At 42.9% G+C, this 18672-nt stretch overlaps 1 protein-coding gene across 1 annotated transcript in view; it reads left to right on the forward strand.

The window, feature by feature from the left end:
• Window positions 1–18672, forward strand: part of spx (spexin hormone) — a 42786-nt gene that overhangs the window by 1308 nt on the left and 22806 nt on the right. The window contains exons 2-3 of the mRNA XM_037695682.1: window positions 2425–2508; window positions 2610–2667. Coding sequence (XP_037551610.1) covers window positions 2425–2508; window positions 2610–2667 — 142 coding nt within the window. The remainder of the gene's footprint in view (window positions 1–2424; window positions 2509–2609; window positions 2668–18672) is intronic.

Raw genomic sequence — 18672 nt, forward strand, 5'->3', positions numbered from 1 at the left:
GCCGCCTGCACCCGTCTTACCTGCCGCCTGCACCCGTCTTACCTGCCACCCAGCTTTCCAAATACCCAGTTTCAACCGTCTTCCTCCCAGTTGGCGGGCCCACATGTGTCCGTGGCCTCACATCTCTCTTCTGAGAGGAGAGGAAGAAAAAGGAGAAACCAAATGGCAGCAGCCAAGTGTTCGTACCAAGTTTTAGAAATATAACATATAACATATGACATATAACATATGACATATAACATGACACATGACATATAGCATATGACACAACAATGGACTGGAGACATGTCCAGGGTTTCCCCCACCTCTCGCACAACGACCGCTAGATGTGGGCACCATGATCCCACGACACAAAAAGGAAGAAGTGGGTAAAGATCATGGATGGATGATATAATTATTGGGTAAAGATCATGGATGGATGATATAATTATTGCAATGGAACAGTCAAATAATTTGATCACATTTCCTTTTTGCACCTCTGTCATTGTCTCATTTTTCCTCATCTTTTCTTCTTCTCCCTTTTCTGTGAACCAGAGAACTCGGAATCATTTTTACATCATTACTGTGATACTTTCTGAGTTATGTCACGAAACCCGGTCTAATCGGACTCATATCAGTCTAACCCTCGTGATGGTCTCGGGTTAAACACGTCCTGGGGCCTCAGCCTCAATTAAATCAAGATCTCTCAATTTTTTTTTTATAAAATCTTACAGAATAAACTCGAGAGCTCACAAATTTTTTTGCAATCTTGCAAAATTAACTCATCTTGCAACCTAAACTCGGGAGATCACTAAATAAACTCGGGATTTAGCACATTTATTGTGGGATCTCACAAAAACAACATGGAACCTTGTAAACATTTGAGTGATTATGTAAAATAAACTGGAGATCTTTCAAAAAATGTACAGGATCTTAAGCTTACATTTTCTTTAAGCTTAACTCACAACTTTTGTGTGACATTGTTTAATGATCTCACAATGACACAAAACCTTTGAGGGATCCCAAAACATTACAAGATCTCTAAAAGTAAACCCAGAGTACACAACAGCTCTCTTGCACACTCTGCTCACAATGCTCGTGACTTCACTGAACACTAGTGGGATTTTACTTTAATTAAATTGCATTTACTGGGGAGTTGCCGTAACCAGACAAAGAATACTGTTGGACAGGGGAAGGAGAACTTCAAGGATCTCCTCAATCTGCTCCCCATGCCTACTTTTGAGGAGGCAGAGGTTAAGTCTCTTAAGAGTTTACGTTTTGTAGAATTACACCGCTGAAGGTGGCTGCATGTTGGAGTAGCTGTTAATTTCATTCTGGGATTTACTTTTGAAAACTTTATTTCCTCTTTTTTCTGGATGTAAATAGCTTTTTTCGGATGATTACTTCCTCTGCTCTGGAAGGATTTTTACTGAAACCTTTTACTGTCGAACATTTCTTATGAAGCGTAACCATGGCAACAAGATGGTTTTTGCAACCAGGAGCAGCTGATTAACATCTCAAAGCTCAAATATTACCTCAAATAAAGCCCCAAATCCCAAATGAGTTACAAAGGAGGTGCCATGGATGCATCTCCCTCTATCTGGAGGAGGTGCTCGAGTGACTGACTGCTGAGATCCTGGAGCTGGCAGGAAACACAGCTCATGACAACAGGACCGGGATCATCCCCCGATACCTGCAGCTGTCTGAAAAGATGAGGAGCTCAGCAAGCTGCTGGGAGGAGCAACCATCACTAAGGGAGGAGTTCTGCCCAACATTCAGGTGGTCCTGCTGTCAAGGAGGACCGAGAGGCCCGCTGGGTCTGGGTGGACAGATCGGCATCTGCAGCCAGTTTCTTCAGATCCGCTGTGGGACGGACTGCTGCAGATCCTTCCTGCCCACAGCCATCAGCATCTAGAACAACTTAATGAAACCAGGATAATGAGCTACACCAACATTTAATTTCTCTTTGGAATTAATAAAGTATTTTGAATTGAATTCAAAGTTAAATGAAGGCAAGTTTAAAACCATAGCAGATGTGTTAAAAACCATATTAGCAAAACATTTTACTTTAGTAAAATCCCACTCAGAATCTTCCTAAATAAACTCTTGCAAAAAAAAAACAAAAAAAAAAACAATAAATTTCTCCATGTCCTTCACAGGGCTCAGTACTAACATCACTGCTCTTGTTAAAATATATATATTTTTTTTAATTGGAAACAATTGTTTTTACTCCAGCAAACATTTAACTGCATATAAGTCACAATGTCAGGACTTCAGACGTCCATTCAACATCTTTCTTTAAAACTCAGCTTTAACTTTATTTTCATAGAAAATTTTAGTTTCTGCATTTGTTTACTTTTTAAGAACACAATTTTTAATTTTGCCCTAAAAAAACATTTTACTTGGAGAATCTCAAGTGTTTTTCTACATCCCCCTTATCTGCAGGGTTTCAGAAGCCTGGCGTTAACCAATGTGCTCACGCTCGTGTTGCTGGCATCATATGTCTCCCAGTCGTGGACTACGCCGAAGGTATTTCCCCTTTCACAACTATCCAGTGACCACTGATTAAAGTTCATGTTCTGGAAAAATAAAATGACTAAATCAAACTACGTGTTTTGTTTCTTGTCCAGAGCACATTCCAGAGGAGAAACTGGACCCCGCAGGCCATGTTGTACCTGAAGGGAACACGTATGTATTTGACCACTGACTGATTATGTCCTGTATTTAGAATCAAAGTAATATTGATTAAGACCAGCATTCTTTGAATTGATTTTAAATGAAAAAAAAATTGCCACTGCTTCAATTTATATAGCATCTATTCACAACAAAAGTTGTCTCAGGGCACTTTACAGGAACATTCACATAAAAGCAATTAGTAAAGTTCTCTATCTAAGGAATCCAGCAGACAAGTTGAATCTTCACTTGGTCATAGTTTCCCATCCTGAGCAAGCACAGTGGAGACAGTGGAAAGAAAAACTCCCTTTTAAAAGGAAGAAACCTCCAGCAGAACCAGGATCAGGACAAGCAGTCATCCGCTTTGAGCGGCTGGTTTGAGAGGAGACAGGAAGGAGAGACAGACGAACACAGAATGGTAGGTCCAGGTCCAGATGTAGGCAGGACTTCATTTGAACAGGATCTTGCCAGAACAAGATCCGCGAACTCTTATTTTGTTTGGGTGCATTCTGCAAACAGTTTGCTTGGATCCAGCAACTCTCAGTCTTACTAATAATAAAGTTATGAACAAATATGACTGCCTTGTGGTTTTGGGAGCCATGCTTGAACCGTGTCACTCCTCTGCTGCTGAGACTGACAAGAACCTTTATAAACATCCATCCATCCATCCATTTTCTTTACCCGCTTCTTCCATTTTGGGTCACGGGGGTCGCCGGTGCCCATGTCCAGCAATCACTGTGCGAGGGGCGGGGTACACCCTGGACGGGTCGCAAGTCCATCACAGGGCCACATAGAGACAAACGAGACAAACAACCATTCACTCTCTCATTCACACCTAGGGACAATTCAGAGTTACCAATCAGCCTAACATGCATGTTTTTGGTCTGTGGGAGGAAACTGGAGCACCCGGAGAAAACCCACGCATGCACGGAGAGAACATGCAAACTCCACCCAGAAAGGCCCTGGACCGGGGTTTGAACCAGGGGCCTGCTTGCTGAGAGGCAGCAGCTCTACCAGTTGTGCCACCGTGCTGCCCTTTATAAAAAGATTAGGAATAATTTCCTTAGAAGAGATGGTTTCTATGATGTCACAGTTGGAGAAGGTGAGCTGGTTTTGAGGCAGGACTGAGCATGAAGCAGTTAGGAGGGAGATCCAGAAGACAGGTCCAGGGAGACAGGCGAGGGTCGAGCACAGGTGATCAGAAATCCGAAACCAATTGAATCGTGATCCGGTAGACGTGGTCGTTGTAGAGAAGGCAGAGGTCATTACCATGAGCAGAGTAAATAATCCAAAACAAGCAGGGGACGAGCAAGATGGATCCGTAAAACAGGCATGAAGTCAGGACCAGGAAGACAAACAAAACTGTGGCATGGACGCTGGACATTTACTCACTGAGGCTTTCAATAATCTGGCACTGAGTAGAGTGACTGTGGGGTTTAAGTAAAGGGAAAAACAGGTGAGCTGCATGAGGGCTGATTGCAGTGACTCAGCAGAGTGGGTGTGGTTAAGTGAGGTGCAGGTTGACAGGAGATCAACAACATGAACAGAAACCAGAAGGGCAGAAAATGTGACAGAGACAATACAAAATAACTGAAACACCTCTGCTGCTGTTTTTATGATGCTCTGGATTGTTGTCACCCACAGCACGCATGCAACAGAGTATAACTCAAAGCGAGAGTGATACCTGCCCCCTTTCCCTGCCAATATTTGCAATGACAAAATGTTTTAGTTTTATCGATGAGTTTCTTAAAGCACATTTTTTATGTTTCTTTTTTTTTTTAAATATAGAACTAAAGTTTAATGAATGTTAAGACTCTGTTCTTTGCTAACAAAATATATTTTATGTCATTAAACAACTTGCAAGGCTCTTGTCTTGTGAGCATGCCCATTCCCCAGGACACCCCCCACCCCCCAGCTGGCTCACCCACTATTTGTGTGCTGGCATTGATCAGTTAACAAATTAGGCCCTGGGTGCAGGTGTACCTGAAAGACAAAAACGCATGTCAAGGATAGAAAACATTACATATACAAAATGAATAATCAGTTTTAAAGAGTAAGTAAAGACAGCAGCAGAGTGAAAAGTGTGGTCAGTTTGTCCTCCAGCAGTCTAAGCCTATAGCAGCATAACTAAGGGACAGCTCAGGAAACCCAAGCCGGCTCTAACTATAGGATTTATCAAAAAGGAAAGTCTTAAGCCTAGTTTTAAAACTGGATAATGTGTCAGCCTCACGGACAGAAACTGGAAGTTGGTTCCACAAGAGAGGAGCCTGAGAACTGAAAGATCTGCCTCCCATTCTGTTTTTGTAAATTCTAGGAACCACAAGTAAACCTGCAGTCTGAGAGCGAAGTACTCTGTTAGGAAAATATGGAACAATAAGATCTGTAATATAAGATGGAGCCAGGTTGTTGAGAGCTTTGTAGGTTAGAAGTAGGATTTTGAATTCTATTCTGGATTTGACAGGGAGCCAATGGAGAGAAACTAAAACTGGAGAGATATGATCTCTCCCAGTAACTCCAGTTAAGACTCTGGCAGCAGCATTTTGGATCAACTGAAGACGTTTTAAAGAAGTATTTGGACACCCAGATAATAAACCATTGCAATAGTCCAGTCTAGACGTGACAAATGCATGGACCAGTTTTTCTGCATCATCTTTAGATAAGATGTTTCTAATGTTAGTGATATTACGCAGGTGGAAGAAGGCAGTTCTAGTAATGTTTTTAATGTGGGGGATAAAAGACAATGTCTTTTATGTCAATGTCTCCTGACATAAGACACAGAGGGGCTTCTGGTCTTAAAGTCACATGCTTACATTGGGATTCTGAACAAATATAACACCAATGTTTTTGACTTTAGAACTGGAGGCCAAATCAATGTCATCCAGAGTAAGTGAAAGATTGTAACGTTTATTCCTGAGATGCTCATGTCCAGAAACCACAACCTCTCTTATCTTAGATTAAAAGCAGAAAATTAAAGGTCATCCAGGTTTTTATTTCATTCAGACATGCTTGTAACTTAAATAACTGACTGGATTCACTGAGTTCCATGGACAAATATTCATTCAACCTTGATTTAGACAGGTTAATCCCATTGAGCCTCGGAGACTCATTTACAAGAGAGATCTGATTTCATAACAAATACTGTATAACACATCAAAAATATAATTGTGTATCATCAGCATAACAATAAAAAAGTAATCCCATGCTGTTTAATAACTTTACTTAATAGAAGCATATATAAGGTAAAGAGTACTGGTCCAAGCACTGAACCCTGAGGAACTCCATGACTAAGTTTGGTGTATGAAGCAGAGTCGTTATTTATATGTACAAGCTGGAATCTACCAATTAATTCAATTCAATTCAGTTTATTTATAAAGCACCAAATCACAACAAAGTTGTCTCAGGGCACTTAACAGAAACATTCACATAAAAGCCAATTAGTAAAGTTCTCTATCTAAGGAATCCAGCAGACAAGTTGAATCTTGGATTTGTTGCAGTCTCCCATCCTGAGCAAGCACAGTGGTAACAGTGGAAAGAAAAAACTCCCTTTTAAAAGGAAGAAACCTCCAGCAGAACCAGGCTCAGGACAAGAGGCCATCTGCTTTGACCGGCTGGTTCAGAGGACAGGAAGGAGAGACAGACGAACACAGAATGGTAGGTCCAGATGTATCTGAAAGACAAAAAAAAAACCCCACATGTTAAGGATAGAACAAATAATAATTACAAATACAAAACAGGTTGAGCAGAGTAAGTAAAGACAGTAGTAGAGTGAAAATTGTGATCAGTTTGTCCTCCAGCAGTCTAAGCCTATAGCAGCATAACTAAGGGACAGCTCAGGAAACCCAAGCCGACCCTAACTATAGGATTTAGGAAAAAAAAGTCTTATTTTTTTTATATAATACACTAATTAAGTATGATTTAAACCAATTTATTAATAATAATAATAATAATAACAATAATAATAATAATAATAATAATAATAATGTGTTATGTACTGTCATCATTGTATGTTCCCAACTGGAGTTCTTTTTGGGGAAAACCTGGTCTGATGCGGAGAGATGGCGTCCATCCCACTTTGGACAGAGCCACACTTCTTTCTAGAAATATGGCTGATTTTCTTTATCCCCCAAATTATTGACAACCCAGGGTCCAGTCCAGGAAGCAGAGTTGTAGTCCTCCACACTGCTCTGCTGCTTCTCCTCTGTTACCCACCCACACCCACATTGAAACAGTGTCAACTCGCCCACGGCTCAAATAAAATAAACCAAAAATCAGCTCTAAAAATATAAACCATAAAAATCTGATTAAAATAATCACAGTTTCAGTTTTTGTCTGAATTCTCAGAATTCTTAACTGACTTATTATTAAATACTGATAAAATCATCATAATTGGTGATTTCAATATTCATGTAGATGTTGAAAGTGATAGCTTAAGCATAGCCTTTAATAATTTAATAGAGTAATTTGCGTCCGCACATCTACTCATTCTTATCATCACACTCTTGATTTAGTTCTGACCTATGGTATAGAGATTAAGGACTTGGTAATAGTTCCTTAAAATCCTATTGTGTCCAACCATTTTTTAATAACCTTTGAGTATACAATAAATGATTTTAAAAAATCATGAATCCAAATCAAGTTTCCCACAATATTTTGTAAAGGATGGTAATGATATACATGACCACAATGTGATTGTAAATGAGTTTAATAATTATTTTGTAAATGTTGGCCCAAGCCTTGCAAACAAAATACCTAAAGTATATACAAACGTGAATCACAAAATTACAAGTAGTACTAATAGTATTTTTTTGGAAGGAACTAACAAAGAAGAGGTAAAGGATGTTATAAATAACCTTGCAGATAAAAGATCTAAGGACTGGGTTGACATGGACATGATGTTTGTAAAAAATATAATGAGTTATGTCATCGAACCGTTTATACACATCTGTAACCTGTCATTCAAATCAGGAATATTTCCAAATAATATGAAAGCAGCCAAGGTGGTTCCACTTTTTAAAAATGGGGACAAACGTGACTTTAATAATTATAGACCAATATCACTGTTACCGCAATTTTCAAAGATTTTGGAGAAACTATTTGGGATCAGATTGAATTGATTTATTGATAAACAAAACATACTAAGTAATAGTCAGTATGGATTTAGAAAAAACAATTCAACATCAATGGCACTTGTTGAATTGGTGGATCATATAACAAATACAGTTGATCAGAAGAAGAGTTGTATTAGTATTTATGTTGATTTAAGAAAGGCATTTGATACTATAGATCATGGAATTCTTCTTGATAAACTATATAAATATGGTATTAGAGGGACTGCATTAAAGTGGGTAAATAGTTATTTGGAAGATCGAAAACAATTTGTTCAAATACATGACATAAGATCCAGATTTAGTAATATCACATGTGGAGTGCCTCAGGGCTCCGTACTTGGACCCAGGTTATTCAATTTGTATGTAAATGATTTGGTTGATGTGTCAGACCTTTTTAAATGTATTTTATTTGCAGATGACACAACATTTATTTGTAAGGGTGATGATGCAGAACAAATGCTGGAGATAATACGGTCAGAATTTGTGAAAATCCAAAATTGGTTTCTTCTAAATAAGTTATCATTAAATCTGGATAAAATCTATTATATGATACACACTAACAGAAAAACTGATGTTCACGCACAATTTTTGATAGATGGAATTGAAATTTGTAGAGTTAGTGAAGTTAAATTTTTGGGTGTTATTATTGATGAGAACTTAACATGGAAACCTCATATAAACAATTTGAGAACAAAAATATCTAAATCGATAGCAATTCTGTATAAAGTAAGAGAGTTATTCAATGATAATGCAATGTTTATGTTGTATAATGCAATAGTTGTTCCTTATTTGGTTTACTGTATTGAAGTCTGGGGTAAAGCGTGTAAAACTATAACTAATCCTTTGTTCATTTTACAGAAAAGAGCTGTACGAATTATTATGAAAAAAAACTATAGATATCCGTCGAATACTTTATTTCATCAACTGAAAATTCTGAAATTCTATGATTTGGTTAATTATAACATTTTGTTGCTTATGTATATGTATAAGGCACATATAGGCATTTTGCCCGTTAATATTCAGACGAATTTTGTTAAAAGAGAGAGTGTATATTTTCTTAAAGGAATTGAGATGTTTGTGAAGCCTTATTTTAGTACCAGTTTGAGGGAACGATCCACAATAATTCAGCGGATAGGATTGTGGAATGGTTTGGATGATAACGTTAAAAATGCCAGATCACTGTTTACATTTAAGAGATTGATAAAGACAAGTTTCTTGAAAGAATATGGAAATCATTAATATAAATCTACTTAAGTTGTTGTCTGATTTGATTTAGACGTTTGAGTTTTATATTTTAATTTCACTAAATCGTTATTGTCTTTGTGAATTACATTTAAATTTAATTTTATAAAAATATCTTGATTTACATTAGAATTAAGTAAAAAAGGGGCAGTTTTCATAAGACTAGTTCTTCTTCTGCCACCTTTCATTTTATTTAAATTTTTTTTTATATTGTATGTATATTTATGTGTATGTGTATGTATATATATATATATATATATATATATATATATATATACAGTATGTATATGTATATGTGTACATATATGTTTATGTATACTGTATATGTGTTTTTTAAATGAAATGAATTAAAAAAAAATAAAAAATAAAAATGACACTGAGAGTAAATTTCATCTCAGCAGGTGCTTATCAGAAAATGCTGTAACCAAATTTAAACAATCTCTTCGATCAATGTTTTCCTCAGTCTTGCAGAGTAATGTATCAGAGAACAGTGACTTAGATCATCTAGTTTCTCATCTTACAACTTCGATGCAAACTTCACTTGATAAAATTGCTCCACTGAAAAAGAAAGTAATCAATCAGAGGAAACTGGCTCCTTGGTTCAATTCTGAGTTACATACTTTAAAGCAGGCATCTAGAAACCAGGAGAGAAAATGGTGCTCTACTAGTGTTGAAGAATTTTATTTACTTGGAAAGATAGTCTGCTCCATCTATCCATCCATTTTCTTTGGCTTATCCGGGGTCGTGTCGTGGGGGTAGCAGCCTAAGTAGGGAGGCCAAAACTTCCCTCTCCCCAGCCACTTGGTCCAGCTCCTCCGGGGGAATCCCGAGGCGTTCCCAGGCCAGCCGAGAAACATAGTCCCTCCAGCATGTCCTGGGTCTTCCTCTGGGCCTCCTCCTGGTGGGACTTGTCAGGAACACCTCACCAGGGAGGCATCCTAAACAGATGCCCGAGACACCTCAACTGGCTCCTCTCGACGTGGAGAAGCAGCGGCTCTACTCTGAGTCTGTCCCGGATGATCGAGCTTCTCACCCTATCTCTAAGGGAGAGCCCAGACACCCTGCGGAGAAAACTCATTTCGGCCGCTTGTATCCGAGATCTTGTTCTTTAGGTCACAACCCAAAGCTCATGACCATAGATGAGGGTGGGAACGTAGATCGATCGGTAAATTGAGAGCTTCGCCTTTTCACTCAGCTCTCTCTTCACCACAACAGACCTGTACAGCGCCCGCTTCTCTACAGACGCTGCACCTATCCACCTATCTATCTCATGTTCCATTTTTCCCTAATTCGTGAACAGGACCCCAAGATACTTGAACTCCTCCACTTGGGGTAGGACCTCCTCCCTGACCCGGAGAGGGCACTCTACCCTTTTCCGGCTCAAGACCATGGCCTCGGATTTGGAGGAACTGATCCTCATCCTGGCCGTGTCGCACTCGGCTGCGAACCGCTCTAGCAAAAGCTGTAGATCATGATCTGATGAAGCCAATAGGACCACATCATCTGTAAAAAACAGAGATGCAATCCTAAGGCCACCAAAACGGATCCCCTCAACACCTTGGCTGCGCCTAGAAATTCTGTCCATAAAAGTTATGAACAGAATCGGTGACAAAGGGCAACCTTGGCGGAGTCCAACTCTCACGGGGAACAAGCCCGACTTACTGCCGGCAATGCGGACCAGGCTCTGAAACCGGTCATACAGGGACCTAACAGCCCGTATCAAAGGGCCCGGTACCCCATACACCCAGAGTACCCCCCACAGGGTTCTCCCACAGGGTTCCCCGAGGGACGTGGTCGAACGCCTTCTCCAAATCCACAAAGCACATGTAGACCAGTTGGGCAAACTCCCACGCACCCTCCCGGACCCTGCTGAGAGTGTAGAGTTGGTCCAGTGTTCCACGACCAGGACGAAAACCGCACTGCTCCTCCTGAATCTGAGGTTTGACTATCTGATGGACCCTCCTCTCCAGAACCCCCGAATAGACCTTACCAGGGAGGCTTAAGAGCGTGATCCCCCTTTAGTTGGAATGCACTCTATGGTCCCCCTTTTTGAATTGGGGGAGCACCACCCCAGTCTGCCAATCCAGGGGAACTTCCACCGATGTCCACGCAATATTGCAGTGTCGCATAAGCCAACACAACCCTACATTATCCAGAGCCTTAAGGAACGCCAGGCGAATCTCATCTAGCCCTGGGGTCCTGCCACCGAGGAGCTTTTTAACCACCTCGGTGACCTCAGCACCAGAGATTCGAGGGCCCGACTCAGAGTCCCCAGGCTCCGCTTCCTCAGTGGAAGATGTGCCGGTGGGATTGAGGAGGTCTTCGAAGTATCCTGTCCATCGACCCACGACATCCCGAGTTGAGGTCAGTAGCGCACCACTCCCACTATAAACAATGTTGGTGGCGTACCGCTTTCCGCCCCGAAATGCTGGATGGTGGACCAGAATCGCCTCAAAGCCGTGTGGAAGTCATTCTCCATGGCCTCTCCAAACTTCTCCCATGCCCAAGTTTTTGCCTCAGCGACCACCCGAGCCGCATGTCGCTTGGACTGCCGGTACCCATCAGCTGCTTCCGGGGTCCCACAGGCCAAAAAGGCCCAATAGGACTCCTTCTTCAGTCTGACAGCATCCCTCACCGACGGTGTCCACCACCGGGTTCGAGGGTTGCCACCTCAACAGGCACTAACAACCTTGCGGCTGCAGCTCCGGTAAGCCACCTCGACAATAGAGGCATGGAACATGGCCCACTCAGACTCATTGTCCCCCACCTCCCCCTGAACATGTTCGAAGTTCTCCCGGAGGTGGGAGTTAAACCTCCATCTCACAGGAGACTGCCAGACGTTCCCAGCAAATCCTCACAACACGTTTGGTCTGCCAGGTCTGACCGGCATCCTGCCTCACCATCGGAGCCAACACACCACCAGGTAGTGATCAGTGGACAGCTCTGCCCCTCTCTTCACCCGAGTGTCCAAGTCATGTGGCCGCAGATCAGATGAGACGACAACAAAGTCGATCATCGAACTGCGGCCTAGGGTGTCCTGGTGCCAAGAGCACATATGGACACCCTTATGCTTGAACATGGTGTTCGTTATTGACAATCCTTGATGAGCATAGAAGTCCAACAACAGAACAGAGAACATTTAAAGCGCTGTGGTACCTAACCATTCATTAAAGACAAATTCAGCAGATCCAAAATGTGGACATTAATTAGGGGAAATGCCTCTTTAAACGTTGGTTACTTACTGTAACCCCAGATTCTATGAGTATGGGCACAGCCCTTTAATGCTATCACTAGTGGGTTCATCACTTCGCGCACAGCGCAGCACTGAAAACTTTAGTCCACACCCACCGGCTGCCTGGGCCCTACCTCCGGTCCGTTTAAATTACGATGAGACCGGGCAATCGGCTCCCAAATAGTTTTTTTCTTCAGCCATTAAGGAACCAGTGAGGCCCAGAGCTTAAAGGGCTGCGCCTATACTCATGGAATCTGGGGTTACAGTACCAACATTCTATTTCGTATAGGCTTCGCCCTTTAAGGCTATCACTAGTGGGTTAAAGGCGAAGCAGTATGTTGTCTATGCCTCACTGGGTCCATTCAGACACAAACATTAAACACCTGCTTGCACAAAAAAAATTCATCACTCAACCTTCTTTGTGCGTGATTACGCGCTGCGTAAATATGCGCTCTATGCGCAGGAGCGCACCGGAGAAAGATCTCTGGTGAGGAAAAAAGACTGAGGTAGCAGACCTGCTGCTGTGAATAGGAACAATGGAGGATACGAATTGTAACAGTGGAACTTTAAACAGAGCAGACCAACAGCTCCTCAGGATGAACCGGTTAATAACCATAAAATCAGCAGCCAGGAACTTGGGGCTGATAATAAATATCTCACACCGCGACTGCATGCAGGCAGGTGTGAGCTCAAAAGTGAGGCTCCATGAAACAAATAATAATCATTCTGTCAGAACCCTGAGAACAGAATGGGTCATGGAGAAAGTCACGTAGATAAAAACAAATAATTGAACACGGCGATGACCAGGCAGCCACCATACATTTATCCTCCACTGTCATCCAACAGAAAAATGCTGTATGTGTACCTCTGCGCTGAGTCCAGGCTGCGGTCTCATGTTAGAGCTGAGGTGAGCCGGCACGTACTGAGAGGAGGCGTGAGCACTTTCTGAGTGAAACGCCGTTTCGGTGGAGGCTGCAGCTGTCGTGGAGAAACACGTTTACTCCCGCTGCACGGTGAGTGGGCAGAAAACAGCAGAAAATTAAAACGGGCTCTGGCTGAGAACGAGAAATTTTACCGGACTAGTTCTGCTGAAAAAACATAATTTTTAGCTAACATGACAGACGAGTGTTTGTGATATTTACCGAACTACAGTGCCATTTAAAACGCTGTTTAGAAGTTACCAGCTCGTTCTGTGTGGGCAATGTGTGAAGAGAGGCAGCTGAGTGATCAGCTGATCTGACAGTCAGGCTGGAATCAGATGAAACTTTACTTTCAGAGATGTCTCTGTTTTATTTCAAAACATACATTGTCAAAAAACACACACATTCCCCTCAAGGAGCTGTTCCCTGGTGGAGGGGGCTGGGGGAGGAGTGGAGCGTGAAGTCGCTGCAGGTCTTTCTGCAGCTTCTCGGACAGGGATGGCAATAGGCGTAGCCAAGTGGTCCTCTGGCTCATGGTCATCCAGGCGGCGATGCGGGACAGGCAGACCACAGAGGTGGCGCACATGTTTAAGATGACATCAGCGGCTTTGCAGAGAGAGCTCTTTGTCTCCTCCAGCAGGTCTTCTCCTTCCAGTCTCTTAGTGATGCTGTAGGCCAGCAGGGCGACATTGTTGTTCCCCGCGGCCGCCTGGGATGAGCACTGGTGAGCTCAGTTGGAGACCTTTGTCACCATCTGGTCATGCTTCCCTGGAGGGACAGGTTGTCGGTCCATCCTGGAAGCTTTTGCCCCAAGCACCTCTGTCAGGCTTGGCTCCAGGGGGGGAACCGAGGGAAAAACACAGATCGGTAAAACACACCACTCTGGAGATGTAGGCAAAGGTGGAGACGGATGTCTTCAGCTTGCTGGGCCCAGCTGCAGCCTTGTTCTAGTGTGATGTCACAGCTGGACAGTGTGGCCAGATGGGATCAGGGCGACAAGTCAGGGCGGAGCCAAACCTTCCCGCCAGATCATCAGAGCAGAGGGAGGCGAGGGACAGAAAGTCCCTTTGTATTAGCAGCCTCCTGGATTATGCTGGGCAGCTCCAAGAGGAGGGCGCCGACAGCTGGGAGCGGTGTGGTCGCCGACGTGGGAAGATCTAAGGTGGCTGAGCATCCGCTCGACCACTCTTCTTCCATCTCCAGGAGGGAAGGGGCAGTGAGGTTGTTTCCAGCATCACCTTTCTTAGAGGAAACATTTGATTCACTGCGTGACTCTGCGTCAAAGAAAGGCAGTGGCGTCATCCCGTGCATAGCGGCCCACCACGGACAAACACTCAGCGGAACTGCTGCTAACATTGCCTTTTTCGAGGGAATCATCCGATTCACCGTGAGGAAAAAAAACGTTAGAAAAGGCGATGGCGTCGTCCAGCGGGTAGTGGCCCGCCACGAAAAAACACTTTCTCGTCCAAAATGTGCACATTTTGGTCCTTAAAAAGTGTCCCTTATCTGTGTGGTGGAGGTGAACAGCTGAATCTTGTCCTTGTCTTAGCTCTCCTGTGTTGAGCCATGCATCTGTGAAGAGGCTGTTTAGTTTTCCCAATGTAGAGGTCTGGACAGTCCTCGCTGCACTGGTCCGCATATACTACACCACTCTGTTTGTGTATGGGTGTTTTGTCCAGAGTGTCCTTTTCACTTACATACCCATCTCTGAAGTAGTAGAAGCCATCAGAAAACAACTTCTACAAGACAAGGACTTAATCAACAGGACCAACTTCACCCCGGACCAGATCTGCACCCTGTTGGATCTCTGCCTCTCCACCACTTATTTCAAGTTCAATGACAGTTTTTACAGACAGAAGCACGGCTGTGCCATGGGATCTCCAGTGTCACCCATTGTTGCCAATCTCTACATGGAGAAAGTGGAACAGAGAGCCCTAAACTCCTGTGAGAGAACAACGCCAAGCCATTGGTTCTGATATGTGGATGACACCTGGGTCAAAATCCAAGCTAAGGAAATAGAAGCGTTCACCAGACACATTAACTCGGTCGATAATAACATCATGTTCATCAGAGAGGATGCAAACGACAACAAGCTGCCTTTTTTGGACCGTTTGGTTCAGATGGAAAGAGAAGACAACCTTAACATTGAAGTGTACAGAAAACCAACCCACACAGACCAGTATCTTCTGTTTGACTCTCACCATCCACTGGAACACAAACTCTCTGTCATCAGAACTTTACAGCATTGGGCCGAACGCGTCCCCACAAAGACAGACGTGAAGGAAAAGGAACAGAAACACATTCAAGAAGCTCTCCAAACATGTGGATATCCTAACTGGGTTTTTGTCAAGTCAGCGAGAAAATCCACTAAACGCACAGAAAAAGGAGAACAACAGACGGAAAAACATTGTCATCCCTTATGTTGCTGGAGTATCAGAGAAATTCAGAAGGATTTTCAACAAACACAACATCCCAGTACATTTCAAACCCAGCAGGACTCTCAGACAGAGGCTGGTCCACTCTAAGGACAAAGCATCCATACACAAAAAGAGTGGTGTAGTGTATGCGGTCCAGTGCAGCAAGGGCTGTCCAGACCTCTACATTGGAGAAACTAAACAGCCTCTTCACAGATGCATGGCTCATCACAGGAGAGCCAGCTCCACAGGACAAGATTCAGCTGTTCACCTCCACCTCACAGATAAGGGACACTCTTTTGAGGACCAAAATGTTCACATTTTGGACCGAGAACACAGATGGTTTGAGAGGGGGGTGAAGGAAGCAATTTATGTAAAAAGGGAAAAGCCATCGCTTAACAGAGGAAGAGGCCTCAGATTTCCACTTTCAAAAACATATAATGAAACTTTAAAACAGATTCCCAGCCGGTTTTCACACTTGATGGGAACAGAGGGGTCTTAGAGGAACAAAGACCTTAAGAAACCCCTACTGTTAAAGTGTGAGGTGTGACTTGTCAAATCTACATATGTGTGTCTTATCTCACTCAGCCTTATAACCTGAACCTCTCACTCTCTGCTCATTGAATTGAGAAAGCTCCTCGGATGAGGTGCGAAACGTCTTCTGTTACAAATAAAGTCCAGAAATTACTTTATTCAAAATTTTCTGTCTGAGGATCCCCAGACCCTCCCCATCAGTGTGTCCTCCCCCACATTACAAATTATTTTGATGCCAATGGACACTGTGTTGTTCAAGCCAAGACTCATTGTCAGCACTGGGGGCTAAGCGTCCCTGAAGGTCAGGTTCTAGAATCACCCTTGCTTTGAAGGTATTCAGATCACCTGCTGCTTTTTACACCAACAATATAAATTAGGATCTTATGATAAAGGACAGGGTAAAGGTTTAAAAAGGTTAAAAGTCCCAAGGTTTAAAAAATCTTGCAAATTACATTAAGCACAATTTAATGCAAATTTGTTAAATCTTGTCAGATTTTTCTGACCTTCTAGTAGGTGAAGTGAATGCCTCTCAGCTACTAACACACCAGACTTTAGCTCAGCATTTGTAAGACTGACTGAGTTACAGCCATATTTGTATTTGCTAATGTAATTTAGCTGCAGTGTGAATTGAGGTGACCTCACTGTAGATGCATTCTCAGTGGTCAATTTCTTAAAGTTTCATTCAAACCTCCAATATTTTTTTTTATAATTTCACAACAGACAAACAGATTTGACACCAACATATAATACCAAAGTTTAAGCAAAGCTGTCACAAAATTTGTAGCTTGGAGTATTTGTTGGGAATTACTCTCTCAGCTACTACTACACCAAATTTTTGCTCAATAACTGCAAAATTAACCGAATTAGAGTCAGTTTTGTGTGTGCTAAAGTTGCATAGCTGTGTCAACTATCTTGAATTGGGTTGACACCAAACATGCAATGATTATGTTCTGAAAATTTTGTTAAAATCTGTTTATCGGTTTATGAGATATTTTGCTAACAGACAAACAAATGAACACACAACAACAAAAAATAAACAACAGAAAGAGGCAAAAACAGAATCACCTTTTTGGCTTTAGCAAGAGGTTATTAAAACTGGGATCATGTTTTTGATCTGTTATAATAATTTGGGTGCAGCTGTGGCTGAATGGTTAGAGCAATCATCCTCCACTGGCAGAGTTGGGGGTTCAATTCCACCAGCAGTCACATGATGAAGTGTCTCTGGCAAGACACTGAACCCTTCACTGCCTCTGATGTGTGTCCCATCATCAGTGTATGAATGTGATAAAGCTCTGATCAGTCTCGACAGATTCAGATGATCTTTGTAGAGATGTAGTAGAGTGCTGTATGAATGTGTGTTGGAGGTAAATGAGGACACAGATTGTGTTGTAAAGAGCTTTGAGTATCTTGATCAGATATAAAGAAGCTATATAAGTACAGTCCATTTAGCATTTCCATAATGTAAGTATGTGTTTAAGATCCAAACTTCTGTGAATGAATAAAGAAAAGTTTTTGTGCAAAGCTATTAACTTGGCCGAGGATCAGGAGGAGCAGTGCGGTTTTTGTCCTGTTCGTGGAACACTGGACCAGCTCTACACTCTCAGCAGGGTCCTGGAGGGTGCATGGGAGTTTGCCCAATCGGTCTACATGTGCTTTGTGGACTTGGAGAAGGCGTTCGACTGTGTCCCTTGGGGAACCCTGTGGGGGGTGGGGGTGTACTCTGGGAGTATGGGGTACCGGACCCTTTGATATGGGCTGTTAAGTCCCTGTATGAACGGTGTCAGAGCCTGGTCCGCATTGCCGGCAGTAAGTCGGGCTTGTTCCTGGTGAGAGTTGGACTCCGTCAAGGTTGCCCTTTGTCACCGATTCTGTTCATAACTTTTATGGACAGAATTTCTAGGCGCAGCCAAGGTGTTGAGGGGATCCGTTTTGGTGGCCTTAGGATTGCGTCCCTGCTTTTTGCAGATGATGTGGTCCTATTGGCTTCATCAGATCGTGATCTACAGCCTTTGCTGGAGCAGTTCGCAGCCGAGTGCGACATGGCCGGGTAGAATATCAGTTCCTTCAAATCCGAGGCCATGGTCTTGAGCCGGAAAAGGGTAGAGTGCCCTCTCCGGGTCAGGGAGGAGGTCCTGCCCCAAATGGAGGAGTTCAAGTATCTTGGGATCTTGTTCACGAATGAGGGAAAAATGGAACGTGAGATCGATAGGCAGATAGGTGCAGCATCTGCAGTGAAGCGGGTGCTGTACAGGTCTGTCGTGGTGAAGAGAGAGCTGAGTCAAAAGGCGAAGCTCTCAATTTACCGATCGATCTACGTTCCCACCCTCATCTATGGTCATGAGCTTTGGGTTGTGACCGAAAGAAGGAGATCTCGGATACAAGCGGCCAAAATTAGTTTTCTCCACAGGGTGTCTGGGCTCTCTCTTAAACATAGGGTGAGAAGCTCAATCATCCGGGAGGGACTCAGAGTAGAGCCGCTGCTTCTCCACATCGAGAGGAGCCAGTTGAGGTGTCTCGGGCATCTGGTTAGGATACCATACCATACCATACCAACTTTATTTATAAAGCAC

Source organism: Nematolebias whitei, chromosome 22 (genome assembly GCF_014905685.2).
Source record: "Nematolebias whitei isolate Nwh7 chromosome 22, NemWhi1, whole genome shotgun sequence".
Taxonomy (NCBI): domain Eukaryota; kingdom Metazoa; phylum Chordata; class Actinopteri; order Cyprinodontiformes; family Rivulidae; genus Nematolebias; species Nematolebias whitei.